The 22,045-nt window shown below is 32.9% G+C and overlaps 3 protein-coding genes across 3 annotated transcripts; 1 reads left to right on the forward strand and 2 right to left on the reverse strand.

The window, feature by feature from the left end:
- Positions 1 to 198: 198 nt before the first annotated feature.
- Positions 199 to 3,499, reverse strand: LOC125871447 (protein MODIFIER OF SNC1 11-like). The gene is made up of 5 exons (XM_049552033.1): positions 3,086 to 3,499; positions 2,098 to 2,175; positions 1,889 to 2,014; positions 1,724 to 1,784; positions 199 to 1,542 (listed from the first exon to the last, which is right to left on the reverse strand). The coding sequence occupies exons 1-5, from the start codon at positions 3,379 to 3,381 to the stop codon at positions 1,504 to 1,506; spliced, it is 600 nt and encodes a 199-aa protein (XP_049407990.1). The 5' UTR covers positions 3,382 to 3,499; the 3' UTR covers positions 199 to 1,503.
- Positions 3,500 to 11,941: 8,442 nt separating this feature from the next.
- On the forward strand, positions 11,942 to 20,007 carry LOC125871438 (protein ALTERED PHOSPHATE STARVATION RESPONSE 1). Its single transcript, XM_049552023.1, has 6 exons — positions 11,942 to 12,173; positions 14,175 to 15,345; positions 15,908 to 15,979; positions 17,493 to 17,704; positions 18,518 to 18,741; positions 18,888 to 20,007. Exons 2-6 carry the CDS (start codon positions 14,229 to 14,231, stop codon positions 19,555 to 19,557), a joined length of 2,295 nt encoding a protein of 764 aa, XP_049407980.1. The 5' UTR covers positions 11,942 to 12,173; positions 14,175 to 14,228; the 3' UTR covers positions 19,558 to 20,007.
- Positions 20,008 to 20,657: 650 nt separating this feature from the next.
- LOC125871444 (NDR1/HIN1-like protein 13) lies at positions 20,658 to 21,612 on the reverse strand. The gene has a single exon (XM_049552027.1). The coding sequence runs from the start codon at positions 21,559 to 21,561 to the stop codon at positions 20,770 to 20,772; it is 792 nt and encodes a 263-aa protein (XP_049407984.1). The 5' UTR covers positions 21,562 to 21,612; the 3' UTR covers positions 20,658 to 20,769.
- Positions 21,613 to 22,045: the final 433 nt, after the last annotated feature.

Here is a 22,045-nt window from a genome sequence, read left to right on the forward strand (position 1 = left end):
ATAATAATTTGTAAAATAAATGTAGACAATGACATATATCCCTGACTCATTTATTGGGACAATTACGTGATACAATAATTTATTTATGAGCTTAAGCTGTACACAATATTTTTGTCCAAAATATGTTTCCAAGGTAACAAATATCCCAATACTTTAAATTTAGGAGACAATTTTAGAAAAACAAACAAAAACCTCAAATTTTGGCCTGAAAATTCATATAGATGTAAATAAAATAAGTCACCACAAGCGCAATGAAGATTAGTAGAGTGCGAAATCAGATTGTCACCAACAAATTTACTGTCATTACAATTCAAGTAACCAAAATACTACCAGTTGCTACTGAGCTTCAATAACCAAGAACAAAATAGCAAGCAACTGCCTTCAAAGGTAGTCCTATACTAACGCCGACATCTATTGACTACAGCCTACGGGATTCACCCAGATACCTAGGTACTTGACCACACCTCCTTACTGTTAATCTGTTGCATATGACCCACAACATCAAAATCTGAAATAGTGACCTTGTAAATAAACCCCAAGCACACCAGCTAAAATATTATAGAAATATGGATTTGATAACTTCATCATCATATGGGCAGCAATGTTACAGTAAAACCTTTTCTGAATTTCAAAACTCTGCAAAGATGTAGCACAATCAAGTGGTGGTTCAAATTTAAGGCCCTTGATATCATTCAGGAGATCCATGAATGCAATAAAACACTAGTCTTACCTTTCCTACTTGCAAGGCCAACTAAGAATATCACTAACAATCTGACCAAACTAGAATTAATATATGATGCCTCCAGGATGTCATAAAAGGTGACTACTTATCTTCTAAAATTGCAAAATCTATTAACTTTCTACTGACAAGTCATGAAGGACTATCCGGATCTAAACAAAATAGTGCAATACCTATCCCAACAAGAGTGGACATCTAAGATCAAGTATCTGCAGTACTACATTGAGCACTTGGAGAAATCATTAATGATATCATCAGTAGATCCTTGATATGCACCATTTTCTCTTTTAGGTGAAAGAAAAAACCACAAGAATGTGAAAGAACAGTTGCAGATTGATAAAGGAAAGCCCGATGATGAAGTCGTCAAAACAAAGGTTTCAAGTAGGAAATATTGAGGTTGTAGTTTCATCGTTTCAGATAAGTTTTTTTTTTTAAAAGTTGATTTCAAATATTGGTTATGGGTCGTCACTTCTGACAGAATAACACACTAAGGAGGTTGTGGTCCATGTATCCTAGCACTACTGGCTAACCTAGGAGACGACAAAAGCCATTTTCCCCATTTTGAAGGATGGTCCTGCTACTAGGGAACTTGCAAATGTTAAGACTTCTAACCTATCAAACTAAACAAGGAACTCCAAAAAACGACTAAAACAAAAACGTAGGGAATTTAAAGTCACTTTTAACAGAACTCCTAACCACTCCACAGCAACAATAAACTATACATCATAAGTAACTCTTGCTGTTGAAGGAAGTTTGAGAATGGTTCATGTTCCTCCTCCAGCCTTCTCCACCGCAACAGTCTCCTGAGTTAAGAATACATGCAATCGTTAATAGAAAGTTGTACTAGTAAAAGTAAGGTAATGCAATACATGGATAGTGCACATATGATCACATAAAAATTCAAAGCGAACACATACTGACTGCTGCTTTTTTCAAATTCATTTCAAATCACAAACTTCACGTATAGTGTATAGAAAATGAAACCTGCTCAGTTTTTTCTTTGCCGTTCTCTTGTGATTGGGAATCAGACTGGGACTGTGAAAACCTGTCAAATAACACCATCAGTCAAAGTCATAAACCAATTTGACGCCGAAATATTTTAGACCCTCAGCTGACATAAAGAAAAAGGTGAAAAGGTCTCATCGTAACCTGAGGGCCCTAGCTTTCCTTTTATCTTCCTCCACAGGATCAGCCTTCGCAGGAGGTGCAAACCTTGCCAGCCTAGCTTTCTTCTTAGCTTCCTCATCAGTACTATTAGATTGGCTAAGCCCAAACCTGACAGAACCAAAATCTATCAACAAACACATAAACATGTAAACGACCCAGCTGGCAGTAGCCCAAATAGATAGCACACATACCTCTCAGCCCTAGCTTTCCTCTTCTGCTCTTCCGCTTTCTTTGAAGCATCTGAACCCTGAGGTGCAGATGTGCCAAACCTGACACAAAACAGTTCAACAAAAGGGGGTAAGAACAACTTAAGATAGATCCTCATATGAATTAAATGTCTGCGGCCGGCTATTGGGTATCCCATTTCACAACAAGCACAAGATATGTTTGCTGGACTATGTAAGGCTTGAAGATCAACTGTATGGAAGCTGCAAAGAAAGATGAAAAGTAGAGGATTCCCATGCTGGAAATTTTTTGAATTCCAATAATAGTTTATATAAAGGATCCATAAATCCAAAAGATATTATTAAGCCTTTCAACTTTCAAGCCTTTATAGCACGATTAAGTAGTTATTCTTGTAATTCATATAAAATCAGGACTGCTGCTTCTTTATTATGATAATGTGACACAAAATCCACCAACACTTCAAAAGAAGATAGCTTTAAATAATTGTTTCTATGGTTGTAAATGTAAAGCAAAGGATATGCCCAACATCACCGTCTAGGAACCTAAACTTAGTGTTCAGCTACTATGCCTAGCAAATTGTGGAAATGAACACAAGTACACAACTAGAACAAAGCACTAAGCCTTACCAACCAGTCAACTACCCCTCAATGTCTAGGAACCTAAACAAGGAGTCCAACTAATGTGCCCTCTCAGACTGGAATTCAACCTTTAGCAACCAATCAACTGCGCCTCAATCCCAAACAAGCATGAATCAGCTATACAAACTCACACACACTATGTTTGAGCCCAGTGGTGTCCGGTCAGCTTGCACGCACCTAGACTAATCAAGTGGGATACTTGCAACCTCCCCCAAACTAAAACGAATCATCTATATTTGCTCCGGATTCCGACAAAGGTAAATAATTTCTCTTTTTTGAAGTAATACTATTCGTTTTAAAGCCAAATACAAAATCCTAAAACATGCAAGCAACAAAAGTTAACTACAAAAAGTACCTCTCAGCTCGAGTGTTTCGCTTCTCCTCTTCCGAAAGCTGAACCGTCATTCCGAACCTCTCTGCTCGCTTCATCTTTTTCTGTATATCAGTATCCTTACCACCACCGCCGCCGCCGCCATCCGCTGCCGTATCCAACTTCACTTGGTCCTTGGCTCCATCAGACGGTGGCGATTTCAATGAGTCAGTTGCGGAATCATGACTCGGAGCTTCGGAAACGGCGGTGGGATTCGGATCCGGTGACTGAACTAGGGTTTTGATAGGGTTTTCGGGAATCTGCGCCGCCGTGGTAGTCATGATAAAGAATTGCGTAGAAGAAACAAAGAATCTCTGAAAGTGTTTTTCTTACTTTCTTCCAAATTAAGTACTATAAGAACTCTCCTTCGTGGATGATTAATATACGTCAAAATTTTGTGATTTAGAGTGAATATAATTTCATAAAAAAAAATGTAATTTTTTTATTGTTAAATTAATTGTTTTTATCTAATATATTTATATCAATAAATATATATATTTATTCTTTTATGATTAATAACTGAATTAGAAAAGTTTTGAAATTGTTTTTAAATTGAGAAAATGGCCAAAAGCCCCTCAAGCTATTACCGAATTCTCAACTACACACTTATTCTTCACGGGAGTCCTATCACCCCCTGAACCTTTTAAAAGTGAAATATCTAGCCCCCTATAAACTCACGCCCAGATTCGTATTAGGTAGTAATCAACACGCGCTGCCACGCAATATTACCCCTTTTTTATATAAAAAAAAATAATTATTCTTTTACATTTTACTTTTTTATAAATATATTTTCATCTTCTCCTTTTCTCTTTCTTTTCCATTCTTCCATTTCTTTTTCTTTGAAGCTTCTGCAGATTTGACGACCGAGATGCCATGACTACCACATCTTCGATCTTGTTCTCTAAGGCTAGAGACAGACGAAAAACTTTGTCACTGATTAATGTTTACAACAATTTCAATAAATGGGTCTTCTTCATTAAAGGGTCTATCACCCAATGATAAATTCTTCTCCATTAATTGAATCTATTTCTTAGTGAACTCCTCCATTAATGACTAGTCTAAAGTTCGATTCTTCTAACTTTCAATTTTGATTTTGACCTACCAACAAACTTTCAAAGTGATGAAAAGTATGTGATTTGAAGTTATGAATTGGCTTAGTGATGAAAAGTTGATAAACAACGAATTTATGAATGATTTTGAATTTCTCAAATCGATTAGGCAACATTTACTTGAAGATTGGGATTCCCCTGTGACAACAGTGCTAAAGCCGTCCGTTAAAATTGAGCTGGAAGTGATTGTTAGTTCGCTGGAGATATACGATTTCACTGGATTTACAGCGACGGCGGAGGTGAAATTGGAAGTGAAAGTGAATATGGCGGCGGTTACCCTGGTGGTCGAGGTGAGCCCGCCTGTGTATATGGATCTTATGAACATTGAAGGGAAAAGATAAAGAAGGTAAAAGAAATAAATGGAAACATAATTTTTATTTTTTTTATAAATAAAATATTAATATGAAATAAATTAAATATTTATAAAGTTAATATTTTAATCATCTTTTTATCTCTCACTCTCCCAAAGAGAGTGAACTACACCTTCTTTGCCACATCAGCATTTAGGGAGCAAATAATTACACTTTAAAATAGTTCAAGGGGGCAATAGGACTCCCGTAAAGTATGAGTGTGTAGTTGGGAATCCGGCTATAGGTTGGGGGGTCTTTTGGCCATTTTCTCTTTTTAAATTCTTTTTAAAATTTTTAGACTTGACTTAACTAAGAAAAAAATTGATATTCTTTATTCAAACTCGATCCCAAATCATTTTTTTGACTAAATAGTGGAGAAATTGATTTTGTTTGTCATTTTGGTAGTATGTGAATCATGTTTGGAAGGTTCAAAAAAATAGATAAGATAATCTTTAAAGGCATGCGATTTTTTAAAAAAATTAATAAAGCAAATTTAGATGCATGTGTGTTGGGGTGGGTCAATTCAATAACTATATTGATCAATTTTGTTTAAGATATAATTGTTCAAATTTCTTCTAAAAACTTACACAATAAATTTTTTAAAAAAAGAATAAGGCATTGGTATCCCCTATACTATGATCGAAATCTCAAAGACACGCCTAAACTTAACTAAGATCCTATTACCCCTGAAGTCATTTTTTTCATATTTTTGTGCACCTTTTGTGCTAATGTGGCACCTTCAACCACCCAAGTTGGTTGTGTTTGTACACACTCGTCCGCCATGTGTGTAAATATTTTTTTTAAAAAAATTAAAATATTTTTCTTAATTTTTTTTTAAAAAAATATTCTTATTTTTTATCTCATATTTAAATTAAGTTAATACATATTTTCTTACCTTATTCGAACTTTTTTTTACTTACATTCATCGTTTTTTCTCTTTTATTTTTTATTGATTTTATTTCTTTGACTTTCGTTTTGATTTGATTTCAAATGTCTTGTATTTAAAATAAGTTAATTTTGAACGGACATCAAAATAAGTGAAGAAACTCAAATAAAACATAAAAAAAAATAAAACATTAAAATTACACTTTTAAATTATTTTAAAAAAAATACACATAATCTATTAAAAATAATTAAAAGTGAAAAGATAATAAATTAATTAAACAAAGTTTAAAGTGAAAAGAAATTAAAATAAATATTTTACGAAGAATGAAATAAAAATAATTAAATATATATAAGTTTTATTATGAATAAATATGTGTATTAACTAATTATAAAGTTACAAATAAAAAAATGGCATGTGTCCAATTTGTGCACTCATCATTTGCCTTCAAGAGAGTCATGTGCACACTCTTTATGTCATGTCAGCGTTTGTGGTGTATTTATTCAATTTTAAATTAGTTTAGGGAAGCAATAGGACCCTAATTAAGTTTAGGCGTGTCTATGAGATTTCGGTCATACTCTAGAGGGGTACTTATGCATTATCCCATTACATTATGACCCGTTTGGCCATAGATTATCCAAATAATCTTTGGGAAACATTTGGTAAATAGTTTTTGTCCATACAATTATTTTTGGCAAATATCCCAAATACTAGTTTTTTCTGGTATGTGGACCAAATTTCATTATTTGGGATCTTTTAAAATTGAAATTTTACACCAAACTTTTATCTTTTACAAAAACATTCTTTATAGTAGTTGTTTGCATTGTATTACATAATTTTTTACGTGAACATCAAAGTAATGATGAAATATTCAGTGAATATGAAAGTGATGATATGATTGTTGATGAAAATGATGAGCAATCGGCTCAGGGTAACAAAGTCATGTGCTTTGTCTACTTCACGATGTATAGAATGATGCTTGTTGCACTCACTCCAAACTACCACATTGCTCCAGTGTCATGGACACTACTTGTTATTTGTTGCAACGAAGATCCAATTGATTTGTAATACAAACTTATGGTTAGTTTTGATAATTTTTAAAACTTTTGGGTATAAATCATATTTTTCTAAAAAAGTGAAATATGTTTCCCAAATACTATGGCTAAACACATGGTAAAATTTCACCCAAATAATATTTGTCAATTTGCCAAGAATATTTGGAAATCTATGGCCAAACGCTAGCTATATACCCCCAACTAATTTCGCTTAGCTGATACTAAATTAGTATCATATATTGTATGATATCATTAAGGCTGATAATTTCATTTAATTGATACTAAATCAGTATCATAAATTGTATTTGTATCATTAAGACTGATAATTTCGCTTAACTAATATTAAATCAGTATCATTTTGAGAGAATGAGTATTTCTTGAATTACTTCGAATTAGGGTATGAACATGTAATTATTTTTAATTTTATTGCTCATTTATGTAGTTTCCCCTAATATATATTGGGTGTATGCTTGCACAAGCTCCTTAATCTAGTTATACTAATATGGGTAGAGAAATCCACAACCCATTTGGAAAAAAAAAATTATGTATAAAGTACATAAATCACATACATTTGGGGGAAATTACATCCTACCTCATTAGTTTCTTCAATTACAAAAATCTCAAATTTTTTCATTGCTCTCGGATACATTTCTTGGTTGTCTGATACATTGCAAATGATTCATTACTTAATGGGAGAACATTTCTTGGTTGTCTGATATATTGCAAATGATTCATTACTTAATGGGAGAGATGTATCCGATAAGGGATATGGATGTATCAGAGAGGGGATGAATGTATCAGTGAGGGGATAGGAATGTATCTGAGAGGAAATTTTTATAAATTTTTTAATAGTAGGAAATTTTACAGATTATCATATTTTAAGTTGTGTACTTCTTTAATTTTTTCAGAAATGATATTGATAGCCTTTTGGAAGGGTAATTTATAATTTAAGTTTAATTTTGGCACCATAAACTTTTTTTTTTCCACTCGTGTTCGGAGCGCATATTAGAGCTCCGACTAAATTCGAATTGCACACTGCAGGGCCCATTCGAGGGTGGCCTCCCAACATGATTTTTTTCATACCCAGGGTTCGAACCCGAGACCTCTGATTAAGGGTGAAATACTCCCATTAATGCAACACAACCAAAGTATTGCACAATATCAAATTAAAAAGTTCTAGCCCATGAGCAATATTGGTTAGAAACCCAACATGCCATTATTTTTTAACAGTGATTTTGCAAAACTATTTTTTACACGTGGCCAATTATAATTTGGCAACGTCATTATTATTTTTTATAAAAAAGTCAAAATTCTAAATAAAAATTGAATTAAAATAACCCACCCAAATTTTTAAAAATCTCTATAAAAGTTGAAATAATTTTAACAATAATAAAGTTAACAATGATTCATAGGCTGAAATTTGAAATAATTGATGAAACAAACATAACATTTTTTCATATATGGTATTATAATGTTCAATCCATCATCATTTGATTGTTTGACTTAAAATTTTGTAATTATAATCTTTGTATATAATAATTAGCTTGTATCTTTTTTCATTCCCTAAAGGCAAACATAAAAGTTGTAGTTTATATTTTAAAAATTAAAAGTTTATCTTTTATAACATAAAGTAAATCAAATTAAACACATAAAAATGTGGGGAATTATTATTAGATAATCTTGTTCAATTGTATTATCTCATAAAACTAGGAATAATATCAACAGTCTTAAAAAGAAATATCAATGTTTTCTTATGTATTGTAGATGATATTATTGAATTTTTAAATAAGACACATTCAACCAATTATTAATAAAATTTTAACATGTATATTTCGTATGAAATTTTAATAATATATTAAAGTAACACACATTTTTACATAAATTCGAACGATAAAATAATTAAACTTCTCTAAATTTATCATACACATTGAAGTTGACACAACACACAGAGTTTGAACTTATTCGTGAAGGATCATATAACTAAAATCATAAATAATATATCAATTTTAGTATAAATTATCAGTGCTATCAGTGCTATCAGTGAGATTTGATTTATAGATATAGCAACTTTAAGCATTAAAATCTCTTATCAATAAATATTGCAAACCAATAGTTTTTGTTGATTTTTTTCCCTTTTTTTTTTTATAACTTTTAATGATTTTAAGTTTTTATTTGCAGGATGATTGGTGTTTAATTTATTTTTTATTTTAATATATTGTTAAAGTTATTATGTATACATATTTAATGTGAGAATTTATTTGATAATATTATTTAATAATAAGTTAAATTTTAAAATTGTCAATAAATTAATATTTACAATTACATTTATCAACTAACCGCGCAACGCGCGGCCACGTATACTAGTTATAAATAATATAGCAATTTTAGTATAAATTATTTTATTCAATTCAATGTAAATAGACTTATGCGAGTATTTTCTTACAAAATATTTCCTTTCGCTTATTTATTTATTTATTTTCTTTAAAATGCTTTTTTATAACCCCCAACTTCTTAAAATTGTCCTATTAGCATCACTATTTTTAGAATATTTTATTTTTTAGCCAAATAAATTTATACATCATTTATTCTACTTAATTGCCTACAAGTAACGCATGTCTACTACTAATAACAAAATAATAAAATGAAATTAATGTGAAAATAGTACTAAAACAAAAGAGGAAAATTCAAGTTAATATTTTCTACCTTTGATTTAGTGTTATAACAGCTAAAATTATTTTTATAGTTAATTTGAAATAATTTTGGGTTGCATTAGCTACGTTACAAGTTTACACAATATTCTAATTCAAGATTAATTTTGAATGAAATTAATTGGATCCAATCCTAAAAAACCATATTTATATTATATTTGACCTGCATTAGCTACGTTACAAGTTTACACAATATTCTAATTTAAAATTAATTTTGAATGAAATTACTTATAAAATTTAATTGGATTCAATCCTCAGAACCCATATTTATATTATATTTGACCTTTTTATAACAGAAATAACAATAATTATAATCATATACCTTTTATAAAATTACTTTTGTATAAAACTCTTACTCAATATTGTATTTAATAAAAATCTACTAATTATATTTTATCAAACATAACTTTAATAAAATTTGAATTTGTAAATAATACAAATATGAAAGGTCAAGAACGTATTTTTTTTGACGCATTTGCCTTAAATTCTTTCATCCAATGATCCAAATATGACATTTTTTCATTATTATTTATGCAATATTTTATTTCAAGATTAATTTGAACAAAATTACTAGTAAAAATTTAATTGGATTCAATCCTAAAAGATCATATTTATATTATATTTGACCTATATTAGCTACGTTACAAGTTCACACAATATTCTAATTTAAGATTAGTTTTGAATGAAATTACTTATTAGAATTTAATTGGATTCAATCCTAAAATCCATATTTATATTATATTTGACCTTTTTATAACAGAAACAATAATTATAATCATATGCTTTTTATAAAATTACTTTTGTGTAAAAATCTTACTCAATATATGTATTTAATAAAAATCTACTAATTATATTTTATTAAACATAACTTTAATAAAAATTGTATCTGTAAATAAATAATAGAAATATGAAACGTTAAGAACTTATTTTTTGACGCATTTGCCTTAAATTCTTTCATCCAAATATGACATTTTTTTCATTATTATTTATGCAATTTTTATAATTATTTTTCGCTGGTTTTCCATTTTAACAATTATTAAGTAAAAAAAAATATTTTTTAAATTTCTCTGGCAACTCATGAGTTTTTTAAATTACACTTGTGTTATTTTATTTGTCCAAGGGAAGATATATACGCAGCTTTTAAAATAGGAATAATCAAAATGATAACCTAAAAAAAAGGATTATTTGCATAAATCAACCATTTTCTGATCAATATTTGCCTCAAGTAATAAAATAAACTCTAAATATCATTATAATTGGTCATTTGGTAGATTGTATAGCAAGAGAAAATAATATATGTATTAATTTTTTATTTGGTACATTTTTTTGACTTATCCATACTAAGGCAAATATTAATCATACATTCTATTTGATATTGTTCTATATACAATTAATACAACCAAATCATGATATTAGCAATACAAAAATTACTATTACATACATTATAACCTCTAAAGCCGCACAAAGCGAAAAAAAGAAGAAGACCATTCGGGTATTGCTAAAGTAACTGTCTTAGCAAAACAATCCAATACTGCACAATAAAGGATAACATCAAAATCTAATATATCTAGCATAATAGGATCAGTCTGAGTGTTCCGTTCCTGCATCGTTATAATTTATAAACACGATCCACTACTAAAGACTCATTCTCAAAAGTCGAAACACGCAACGACGCTATCAAGGGCTCATAACTCATACTGAATCGGAAAGCATAATACAAAGATACATATTTAAAATTAAATTTTAAATATCTAATATGCCTAAAATTCTCTTATTATATAAGAGAGAGTTCTGCTGAAGCAACACGTCTCCGTCAACATGCCTGCTTCAGTGTATTTCGAAAAAAAATTTAAAAATTTATTTCTTTTGTTCTACTTTAATTTAATCAATGTATAATTTTTTCCAAAAAAATTTACAAATTTATTTCTTTTGTTTTACTTTCCAAAAAAAAAAAATTAAAAAACTTATTCCTTTTGTTCTACTTTAATTTAATTAGTGTATAATTTTTTTTCAAAATTATGAAATCCGTTTTAGCTATGACTTTTAGTTTTCAATTCAAGGCTTCACGCTAAAGCAAGCACGTGTCCGTCGACGTGTCTGGTTTAGCATGCTTCGGAAAAAATATTAAATAATTATTTCTTTTGTTCTACTTTAATTTAATTAGTGTATAGTTTCTTTGAAATTATGGAATCCGTTTTAACTATGACTTTTAGTTTTAATTTCATATTCTATAGTTATTTCTATATTATTTTGAATTTCGGTAATATTTATTTATATCTTGTAACTACTTTGAGTAAAAAATCAACGATCGATACAAAAAATGCTTTAAGTATGAGCCTCTTCACATTAAATTTGCGCAAACAAATATAATTAACAACTTAAATATCTAAAAATCATATTAAAAATTAATTATCTTTCTAAATTTTATTTATATCACATAAATTAAAATAAAAAAATACTAAAATATTGGACCTGTGCAACGCACGGGCACCTGTGTCTAGTATATATATTAGCAGAAAGAAGACTTTATTAGATTAGAATAGAAAGTAAAAAGAAAAAAAAGGAGTCTTTTCTAAGTTTAAAAAATTAGTTGAAATAAGAACCTTTTTTTGTTGGAAAAAAAAAAGGTGGAGATCACAATTCACAGCTAAGCACACAATTTTCACACACACAGAGAGTGAGTCTAATTTGTCTGTTTTTTTGAACCCTTTTATTTATTCTGCATGGATGTATTTATTCTCTTTTTCTATCCCCCTTCTCTCCCTCTCTCTCCTTGTTCTGACACTGCTTATTCACTTCACTAATCTCTAAAGATTTCATCTTTTTTTGCTTTTTACTCCTTTTTTTAACAGTTTCTATACCATTCCTTTCTTATTCTGTCAACTGGATCAACCATCATCATCAGCAGCATCTCTGAATTCTTCAAGATTTCACCAATTTTGAGTTTTTGACTTGTTTGCTTCTTCAGGTACTTTCTTAACTTCAAGACCCACAACCCCTTTTGTCCCTTTTTTCTCAATTTTTGTTTGATTTTCCTTTTTGGGTGTTGGTTATAACATCCAAGTTGTTATAAAGTTTTGAGCTTTTTTACTTGGGTTTTTGTGGGACTGTCTTTACTTCTAGACTCAGAACTCCTTTTGGCCTTTTGGTGATTGAATTTGTCCCTTTTCTTGATTTTTGTTTACTTTTCCTTTTTGGGTGTTTTTTATTGCATTCCATTACTTATCAAGTTTTGAGCTTTTTTGTAGTTGTTGTCATGGGTTTAGTGGTTTTTTTTTTTGGGTGGGGGGGTGGGGTAGGGGACGTATTTGATTTGCGGTTGGATTGAGTTGTATTCAATTGTTGTGAAGTACTGATCTTTACTTAAGGGGTGTATTTGATTTGGGGTTGGATTGAGTTGTATTCAATTGTTGTGAAGTACTGATCTTTACTTGTTAAGTTTTCTTAATTTGGAGATTACTGATCTAATTCTATTCACTTTTTCAATTTGCTTATCGAGTTATGTTTCTTTGTTGTAATTTATTGTTAGATTCTTGGTGGTGCTTTGTTTGGGGTTGAATTGGATTCTGTTATACAGTTGTGGAGTTTTATAAATCTGTGAATTTTAAAGATTGGATTTTTAGTAATCTGTTCTTGATTTTGGAGATTAAAGATCCGTTCTTGGTAATGCTTTTAACTGGTCTGATTTTAGAAGGCAAGTTTTTGATTAGGTTATGTTTGGGTATTTTGTGTCAATTCATTTAGATTTGGTTGTTGTGATGATGAATCTGCGGTTATAGGGCACTGTTTTTATTTATTAATTCGACCCTTTTGTCTGTGATTTGTGATGTTTAATCATCTGAGTCAGATCGATGAATTCAAAATCTTAATCATCTGAATTTGGCATGTTTGTAAAGCCTGATTTAGCAGGATTAAGCTGCTGCAAGCGGTAGTTTGAATTTCTTTTTGTTGGCTAATGTTAACTGTTTGGAAGAAGTGGTTGTATATTTTCTGTTGAATAGAATGTCTTGATAAGCTGTGTTTAACTATTTTCACACTTCAGCATGATCTGAAATTTTCGTTTCGATCATCTCTTAGAGCTTCTCTTAGAATCTCTTATAGTGTCAGATGTTTTTAATTGAGAATTACATAGTGTGCTCAGTTATGTAGTGTGAAAATGGTATTTGCCTAGAGCTTTCAGACATGGTTAGGACTTTGGAGAATGAATTGCTACGTTAGTGTTTAAGATTTTTATTCTTGTGGCTCTTCCTGGTGAAATCGTGATTTTCTCGAATGAAGATGGTTACCCTGTTTGGCTTTTTCCTTTGAGACAATCTTTGGAACAATTGAGTTTAGCTTGTGTCTGCAGCCTACACCTCAAGTCCTCTTGGTCCCAAAATTTCAAGGCTGTACATCCTTTGTTGCTGATTCAGGCAAACGTATTCCCTTTTGGATGCTTAAACGTGCTTTGATACTTGCTGCATGTGGAATCTATGGTTGTGGTATCAGTTCTTTTGGTCTATGTGTGTGCTAAGAGTAGTTGCTCTAAATGGGGAGAAAGAACGTGAGATGTTTTTTTGCATTTATTCTGTAATGGAAACTATACATAGAATTGAAATTTAAAGCTTCAAAATGAAAACCATGAAAACATCTTGTTTATAAGCCATGCAATAAAAACTATTTTTCCTTATCCAAAATGACAATGCCACGTGTCAAATCCAAACCGTTGAACTCAAAATTCCCATGCATTCTGATGTACTGTTTGGAAGAACCAGATTAGGCACTTAGTCAACAGTTTGTGCATTTACCTTGTTGCGCTTTTTCTTGAGAGTTGGGTTTCTTATAACTGATCTGGTTTCGTAACGTCCTTATGACTTCTTTCTGACCCTTGCCAAATGCTGGAGTTTGTTTCCTGGTTATTTTTGGTCTCGTGTAATTTGATCATGCATTGTCTCTTCCAAATTAATAATTTTCCATGTTTATGAATCAGGCTTGAAGTAACTTTTCTGGAAAGTGAAACAAGTTTCAACCCTGGAATGATTTGATGGGGGCATCAAACTCTAAACTAGAGGAAGATAAATCCTTGCAGCTTTGTCGTGAACGGAAGAAATTTGTAAGGCAAGCTCTTGATGGACGGTGTAATCTAGCAGCGACTCATATTGCTTATATTGAGTCTCTTAAAATTACAGGAACTGTTTTAAGGAGATTTGCTGAACCTGAGGCTCCAATCGGATCTTCAATCTACACTTCAACTAGTGCAACCCCTGAGTTACGTGGATTAACTGAAAAGTCTCTTTCCCATTTTTCATTCTCTTCTCGATCCATCTCACATCATGTAGATGCAACTGAGAATATCCTACCATCTCCTTCACCTCCAACCTCAAGTCGATACCATGCTAATCACATGAAATTTAGAGGTACATTTTCTAGGAAAGTTGAAGAAAAACCTTCTGTTCCAGTTACTGTTTCAGTTACTTCAGCTACACCTCAGAACTCCACGCCTCGTTCCACAGAGAGGCCTGAAGCATCACCTTTTGAATTCCCTTCTGAAACTTCACCATTTGAAAACCCTCCTTCCCCATCTGAAACTTCACCTTGGGACTATTTTGGTCTTGGCCATGATATTGATAATCATTTGACTTCACAAGATGGAAGGGCTGAGAATGGAAATGACAATAGACATCATGGAGATGAGGATATAATTTCTGCATCAGAAGATGAAGAAGAACATTATTCTTCACCTGGAAGGGATGGGTCACAGGTCTCGGATGATGAATTTGATGAGCCTTCCGCAGAAACACTGGTCCGAAGTTTTCAAAATGTCAATAGAACAACTGATCATGCTAGCAATAGTGTCTCACCTGACATAACCTCTGTGAGGAGTGGAGTGTCAGAAGCCAAGTCTCTGAATGGGGAGAAAAGCAAGTCACCTGATTTGTCCCCACTAAGAGCTGCACCTTCAGGACCTGCTGATGATAATGACATGAAGACACCAGTAAAAGAAAATGATGTTGAGAATAAGGTTGCACCCAAGGACTTCTTTTTTAGCATAAAAGATATTGAATATCTCTTCATAAAAGCATCTGAATCAGGAAGAGAAGTTCCGCGCATGTTAGAGGCGAACAAATTCCATTTCCGTCCAATTTTTCCAGGGAAAGAAAGTAGGTCATCTCTCTTTCTCTCTCATATCAGATAGAAAATGCACATAAATGCATCTTAATTGTTTCATTGTTTACACCTATGTTGCTCGGACTCTTCAAAAATTTCAACGGGTGCGTGTCGGATTCGCCAAAAGTAGTGTATTTTTGGAGAGTCCGACACGGGTGCGGCATCAAAAGTGAAGAGTCCGCACAACTAAGGTTTACACATAGTCCTTAAATTGTTTTAGCTTCTAGGTTTTTTTCTTTTAAGTCACATGGATTCCTGCATGACATTGGCACGTCAGCTAGAAGTTCTTTCTATCTTACTTAATATGCTGCATGCTTTTCTGATTTTATGTGGTCTTTTAACTGGTTGATACATATGGGAAGAAATGGCAGTCAGCCTGAGGTTAAAGTCAGAATATTAACAGTCATGTCTATATAATCAAGTTAATGTATACTTGAGTAGGCAAGAGAGTGAAGTGAGTATTGGGATGTGAACTGTTGCTCTCTTAACTCTTTTGCATATTAGTCTTTTCTGCATAGCTCTTTAATTGATCATTGACAGATTTATCTGTGACAGCCGGGTCAATGACCAGAATATTAATGAAGTCTTGTTTCTCTTGCGGGGACGATCCAAGCCATATTCCTGAAGGTAGGCCTCTTTGTATAGAGATATCTATGGTGAAATTTTCAGATTCTACATGTTTAATAGTTGGTAGTGCTTTTCGATTCCTGTGTGATTCAAAGTGTATAATTTGTTAGACATTCTTGAGTTCTTTTCTCCCCACATCACTCTTGGGTCCAGATGTTTATAGTTTATGATACGGAGAAAGGGGAGGCAAGCACGATATGGGAAGGTTCCTTTACCTTGAGGAGTGCAGATTATTATTTAGATTCAACTTCATTTGAGATGATCTACAAATAAACACTGAATTAATTTTTTTAAATCTTCATTTTTTCTACATACTATTCTACATTGTTTACTTTAAGTTTTTCTTGTGGTAAAGTTTAGTAGAGGAGGAAATGAGATGAACACTCTAAACTAGGAAGAAGATGCTATCATCTAAAACCATTAATCTCCAATAACATCACGCTCATATTAAAAAGTTGGAGGAGGATTAGTGTGCTATCACAGCCTTGGTCCTGGCCAAGTAGGTGGTCTGATATCCTTCCTGTTGTCCTTTTATCTTGGGCACTTTATTGAGTGAACTTATTGTTTCCAGTGTTCATTTGATCGGAATTCTTGCTGTCCACATTCACTATAGTCTCCTAAACCAATTTTAAGCAACCTTATCTTCTAATCTTGCTTAACTTTGTATGACCACACATCAATCAATTTCAGCATTTGCTTTTCTGTAACACTCATCTTGTGAATGTGTCGGATGTTAGAGGCCTAACATTCACGACGATATGGCATTACTCGCCTTAAAACCGTTCTATAAAACATACCTTTCAATCATCTTATTTTATTTCTCCATGTTACACCTTCATCTATGCTGGTACATAGAGCCTAGATTTCCCTCACATCCTGTCAGCCATCTGTTGAAACCATTTGCCATTTTTCATCATCTTCGACCTTCTTATGTTACTCTCCATGCGGTCAAATATGGTCATATACATCGAGACTAAGGGCTCGACTTCCTTAATACATGGTTCAGGCTTGGAGAAGAGAACATGTTAGATTTCTTTGGTCATGGAGAGAATCAACTGACGTCAACCGCTAGAAGAATCTTTGAAAACGACACAATTGGGCTATTCTGCGAAATAATAAAAAATAAATTATACTTGGCAAGAGATAAACCAAAAAAGGGAAGCTGCTTCAACCACTAAATTTAGTTATTTGGTAGTATGCCATGTTCCAGTACAGTTTAAGATACAAATTCAATATTAAATGTGCACTTAGTATCTATTAATAAATTTGAGACCATGCATATATCCAAATTCACAGATCTGCACTAATCATCGTTCTTGCTTGCTGACCATTGTATGTCAAATGGAGCTTTTTAAACGTTTAATCTGATTTTGGTTCACTCGCTTTGGATACTATTATGCACGGTTGTGCTTGTTTACCATGCAGCATGTTTTCTTATTGTTTTTTATTGTCTGTCTTTTCATTATTTTCTTCTACATGAAGCTCATCCAGCCATCTTAATTTTTCTGTTCAGAGCCTCCTCAAAATTCTGTGAAGTACCTGACATGGCATCGTACCACATCATCTCATGCTTCATCCCCAAATCGGCATGGTGTAAACTCCACAGATGGTATTGAGGATGTTTCCAACAATCTCTTTGATAACTTTTGTATGGTCTCAGGAAGTCATGCCTCTACGTTAGATCGGCTGTTTGCATGGGAGAAAAAGCTATATGACGAAGTCAAGGTAAGATGTTTCTTATGTATGTATAATAATGTATTGATATGTTTATTTGTCTAGCTATATGAATGGGATACATATTTGTGAACTAGTTAGTTAGATGTACACAACCCTTAATTGCTTGCTGTTCTATGACATTCCTATGGATGAAGAATTTACCTCTTTGATGTTAGTTTCTATATTTTGTTTGCAAAAGGTATTTAGGGTTTAGGCCTAGGGTTCGTAGAGTAAGAAGATACTAGAACTTCTTTTCAAAATTCTTGACTGATCTCTTGATGTAACTGGTCAAATGAAACAAGTTTTTTCTACATTTACATTCCTTTCGTCTGTCAAGATATTGACATAGACTTTGCAGTGACGGTCATATGTCTTTTTTCAAAACCCAAGGCATGGTCTTCTGTTGAAGTTTCATACTTACTTTCATTATAGTCCTCTTGGAAGCACCAATTTCCTTTCTGGTATTATTATCGGAGATATATAGTGTTGTAAATTTGATATTGATCAATTAACCTTACCAAGTTCAAAAAAAAAATTTGATATTGATCAATTAAGACATACTGAGATCCCAGACTTGAAATTCAATGCATCTCAAAATGGAACCTTTCAGTTGTATAGATTAACGTTTCCAAAGTGATTGTGGTTTAATTTATATTAAACTTTTTAAGAACAGGATGTATTAAGTGCAAGTTTAATACAGTGCATTTGCTAGTGCTTTTCTCATATCAATGGTGTTTAAGCTACTTATTATTAAATTAGTACATCCTCTCATATTTTTGAGTTTCGATGTACAACTAAATGTAAACACCTTTTGGAATTCAGGCTAGTGAGATGATCCGAAGTGATTATGATGCTAAGCGTAAGCTTCTCCGACAACTAGAATCTAAGGTAGAAACTCCTCAGAGGATTGACAAGACGCGTGCTGTTGTGAAGGATCTTCATTCGAGAATCGGAGTTGCAATTCATAGAATTAATTCCATCTCCAGGAAAATTGAAGAAATAAGAGACAAGGAACTTCAGCCTCAATTGGAGGAGTTGATTGAGGGGTATGTTATTAATGTTGCTCATTATTTCAGCATCGGAATATTGCTAGCATTAAATGTACACATGTTTAAAAGATGATGTTTTAGAAGGTTAACGGCTGGAAGTTTCTTATTAATTTGTCTGTATGGCTATCCTGTTCCTATCTCAGATTGAGGAAGATGTGGGAAGTTATGTTTGACTGTCACAAGCTTCAGCTCCATATCATATCGATAGCTCATTCGCCTGGAAATATGAAGATCCTTATTCAATCAGATTCTCGTCGGCAGATTGCAATCCATCTTGAACATGAATTGAGTTCTCTATCATCAAGTTTTACAAAGTGGATCGTCTCTCAGAAGGCATACGTGGAAGCTATAAATAAGTGGCTTCACAAATCCGTCTTCCTCCGCGAAAAATCATCCAGGAGAAAAAGAAAGCAGCAGCCTGTGCCACTTAGAAACCACGGCCCGCCTATTTATACCACCTGTTCTGTCTGGTTGGAGATGTTCGATTCCTTGCCTACTAAAGAGGTTTCAGACGCTATAAAGGGGTTGGCTGCCGAAATCTCTCACCTCCTACCCCGACAAGAGAAGCACCAAGGGAAGGGTGGAAATCATCGTCATGGAATCGATGGTGATCCAGATCTTAAGACCCCACTGAGAGATGATTCTCCTGAAGACTGGATAGCCGGCTTCGATCGTTTTCGTACAAGCTTGGCCTTTTTCCTGAGCCAGTTAAACAACTTCTCAGAGTCTTCTGTCAAGATGTTTACTCAACTCCAAAAGGCCATCCAAGAAGCCAAACATGGTCATGCGCTCCGCATGAATTCTCAATCATAAGAAGGTATTCCGACCTTATCTTGCTCGAACTCTTCAAAAGTAGTGTGTTTTTAGAAGTATTCAACACAGGCGCGACAACATTTTGCAGAGTCCAAGCAACATAGTTATGACAAAAAGAAGATACTGAAGAAACAACAGTGGATATAATAGCAAAGGAAGGATTATTTATTCTGTCATTTGTACAGGAGAGGTGAAGAATAGAAGGATAAATTTCTTGGAGCTTTACATATATATTTTTGTTGAATTTTGAAAATAAAGAAGCTTTATATAGTGGCTGTATATGCAAATATTGGGAGGTGAAAAATGGGCAATATTTGAAAAGGAAAGGGGTGTAGATTTAGTCATAAAGAGAGCTGTTTATATGATAGCAAGAAAAAAATGTACTATCAAACATGTACATTTTACTTTGATGAACTCAGTTACAATTTCATTAAATATTTTGCATTTTAATGTAGTTTTTCACTTTTGCTTTATTTATTTATTATTTATTATTATTATGATGATATCAGTTGAAATGACGAAATGGGGATTGATATAGTCGATCCAAACTTTTTGTGACTAAGGTGTAGTTGTTATGAAGATATCTCAAGTGTTTTTTACCCGAAGCTGATCTAGTGGTTTGGGCTTGGGACTTTTGTGTTAAGAGGTTTCAAGTTCAAAATTTCTTGCCAAAGTAAGGGGTTTGCCTTCTGGGTGAAGCTAGTTGCATCAGGCTTGCCTAGTGTAAGTTACCTTTTCTATATGATTTGTGATATGACATAGAAGCGAAGATTTTACATTGTGCATACCCAAAAATAGTGGTGGTGAATTTCACTTGTCATAAAAAATAATATATATATATATATCAAAATGCTTAAGGTAACATGGGATAAGAAGGGTCAATATAGGTGCAAATTGAGAAAATAAGTTTGTTTTCTCACGAAGTTTACATTTTAATTATAAGTTGTTGTTTTTTCAATCAGAATTATCACTATCTATGTACTAAACGCATCTCAAAGTTGATTAAGCTAACAATTCATTGTTATCTTTTCCAACCTAAAATAACACCAAGTAATTAAATTAACTATCCGTTGTTATCTTTTCCAACCTAAAATAACACCATCGAACTGCGTGTATTTTAATATATAATAAAAATTTCACTTTATTATGTAAACCATTTTTACTACCAATAGAAGGAAAAGGAAAAAAAAAAATCATATATATCAATATTTACTACCAAAGCCTAACACTATATTTACAATCTTTAGAAATTATTTTTGATTTAGCCGTTAATGTATTCACCGTTATGTCACACTTGACCTTAACGGTGATTTCCCACGTCTTAACGGCGCCAGCTTTAACTTTAACGGGCGCTTTAATGTTAACCTTAAACGGAACTTTCCCTTTCATCTGTTCATTCCTTAACGCCGTCTTAACGGCGTTACCAAGCAAGACGTTTGATCCTTTTAACGGCGTCTGAAAAACCGTTACGTTATTCGTTGGCTGATAGAATGCCCGCAATTTGCCGTTAGAGAGACGGACATCGGAGTAGAATACGGTGACGGAGTTTCCTTTCCGGTGGTAAATTCCGATCTTATTGTTAGGATTTTCAGCTCGGACAGTAACGTCGAATTCCGGCGATACCGGAGACGACGAAGTTAAGTTGAAATTCTTAATCGCGACGTCGGAGATAGTGTATTTTGGAGCTTCAGGACGGAAGACGAGGTAGAGAACGGCAGCAGTGATTGCAAGTGCGATAATGAGAATTAGAAGGAGAGAGAAAGTGTAGCATACGCACCGGCAACAGCAGCTCCGACGAGACTTTCGTTTTCTCAAAGCTTCGTAACGGCGAGAACTCCCCGGTGGAGGATACCGGTAGATTTGATCTTTTGGTACTTGAACAACATACGTTCCCGGCGACGGCACATGCTTTGTATGAGTTCCCGCGGCTACTTCGCCGGAGTTATTTGACGATGGCGGTGAACTCGCCGGCGATGAATCTCGAGGATGTACGCGATCAGCCATAGTGTAACAGAAAATCAGAAATGAAGGAGGCGTTTGTATAGTGAAGGTGTGATGCGTTTGAATTTATATTTATAATAGTGCGTGTAAATATTTGAAAGAAAAAACGCGTGATTTGTAGTGTTACACGCAATATTTTGAAGGATACAACTGTAATCACTCTTAATTTTCTGTGACGAGGAGAGTCTTGGAGTAACGATATATAATTTGATAGTATCTACCTTTACGTGGAATTGCTCTGTCAGAATTTTGCTCATTGCAAAACAAAATCTTACGTAGAAGTTCCGGTTATGTCTCGATTTTAGTGTAGTGGATCATCTTTTAGGATCAGCTATTGATTATCGCCTTGATAAGCTATAGTCTCATAAATTACAAGTAAATGTACGGATTAATGTGTGAGATTGCAATTATCTATTGATATAAATCACTAAAAATTGAATTATTGAATCGAATCAAAATGATTTACCGTACTGAATCAAAGTTTGTA

This window comes from Solanum stenotomum, chromosome 7, assembly GCF_019186545.1.
Source record: "Solanum stenotomum isolate F172 chromosome 7, ASM1918654v1, whole genome shotgun sequence".
NCBI classification, from domain to species: Eukaryota; Viridiplantae; Streptophyta; class Magnoliopsida; order Solanales; family Solanaceae; genus Solanum; species Solanum stenotomum.

Excerpts from the sequence above, each read along its gene's own strand:
- LOC125871447 (XM_049552033.1), bottom strand. The coding sequence starts at position 3,381 with ATGACTACCACGGCGGCGCAGATTCCCGAAAACCCTATCAAAACCCTA. Across the intron at positions 1,785-1,888 it reads AGGAAAGCTAGGGCCCTCAG|GTTTTCACAGTCCCAGTCTG; the intron begins GTTACGATGAGA and ends GTTATTTGACAG. Across the intron at positions 1,543-1,723 it reads GCAAAGAAAAAACTGAGCAG|GAGACTGTTGCGGTGGAGAA; the intron begins GTTTCATTTTCT and ends TTCTTAACTCAG.
- LOC125871438 (XM_049552023.1), top strand. The coding sequence starts at position 14,229 with ATGGGGGCATCAAACTCTAAACTAGAGGAAGATAAATCCTTGCAGCTT. Across the intron at positions 15,346-15,907 it reads AATTTTTCCAGGGAAAGAAA|CCGGGTCAATGACCAGAATA; the intron begins GTAGGTCATCTC and ends TATCTGTGACAG. Across the intron at positions 18,742-18,887 it reads TTGGAGGAGTTGATTGAGGG|ATTGAGGAAGATGTGGGAAG; the intron begins GTATGTTATTAA and ends TTCCTATCTCAG.
- LOC125871444 (XM_049552027.1), bottom strand. The coding sequence starts at position 21,561 with ATGGCTGATCGCGTACATCCTCGAGATTCATCGCCGGCGAGTTCACCG.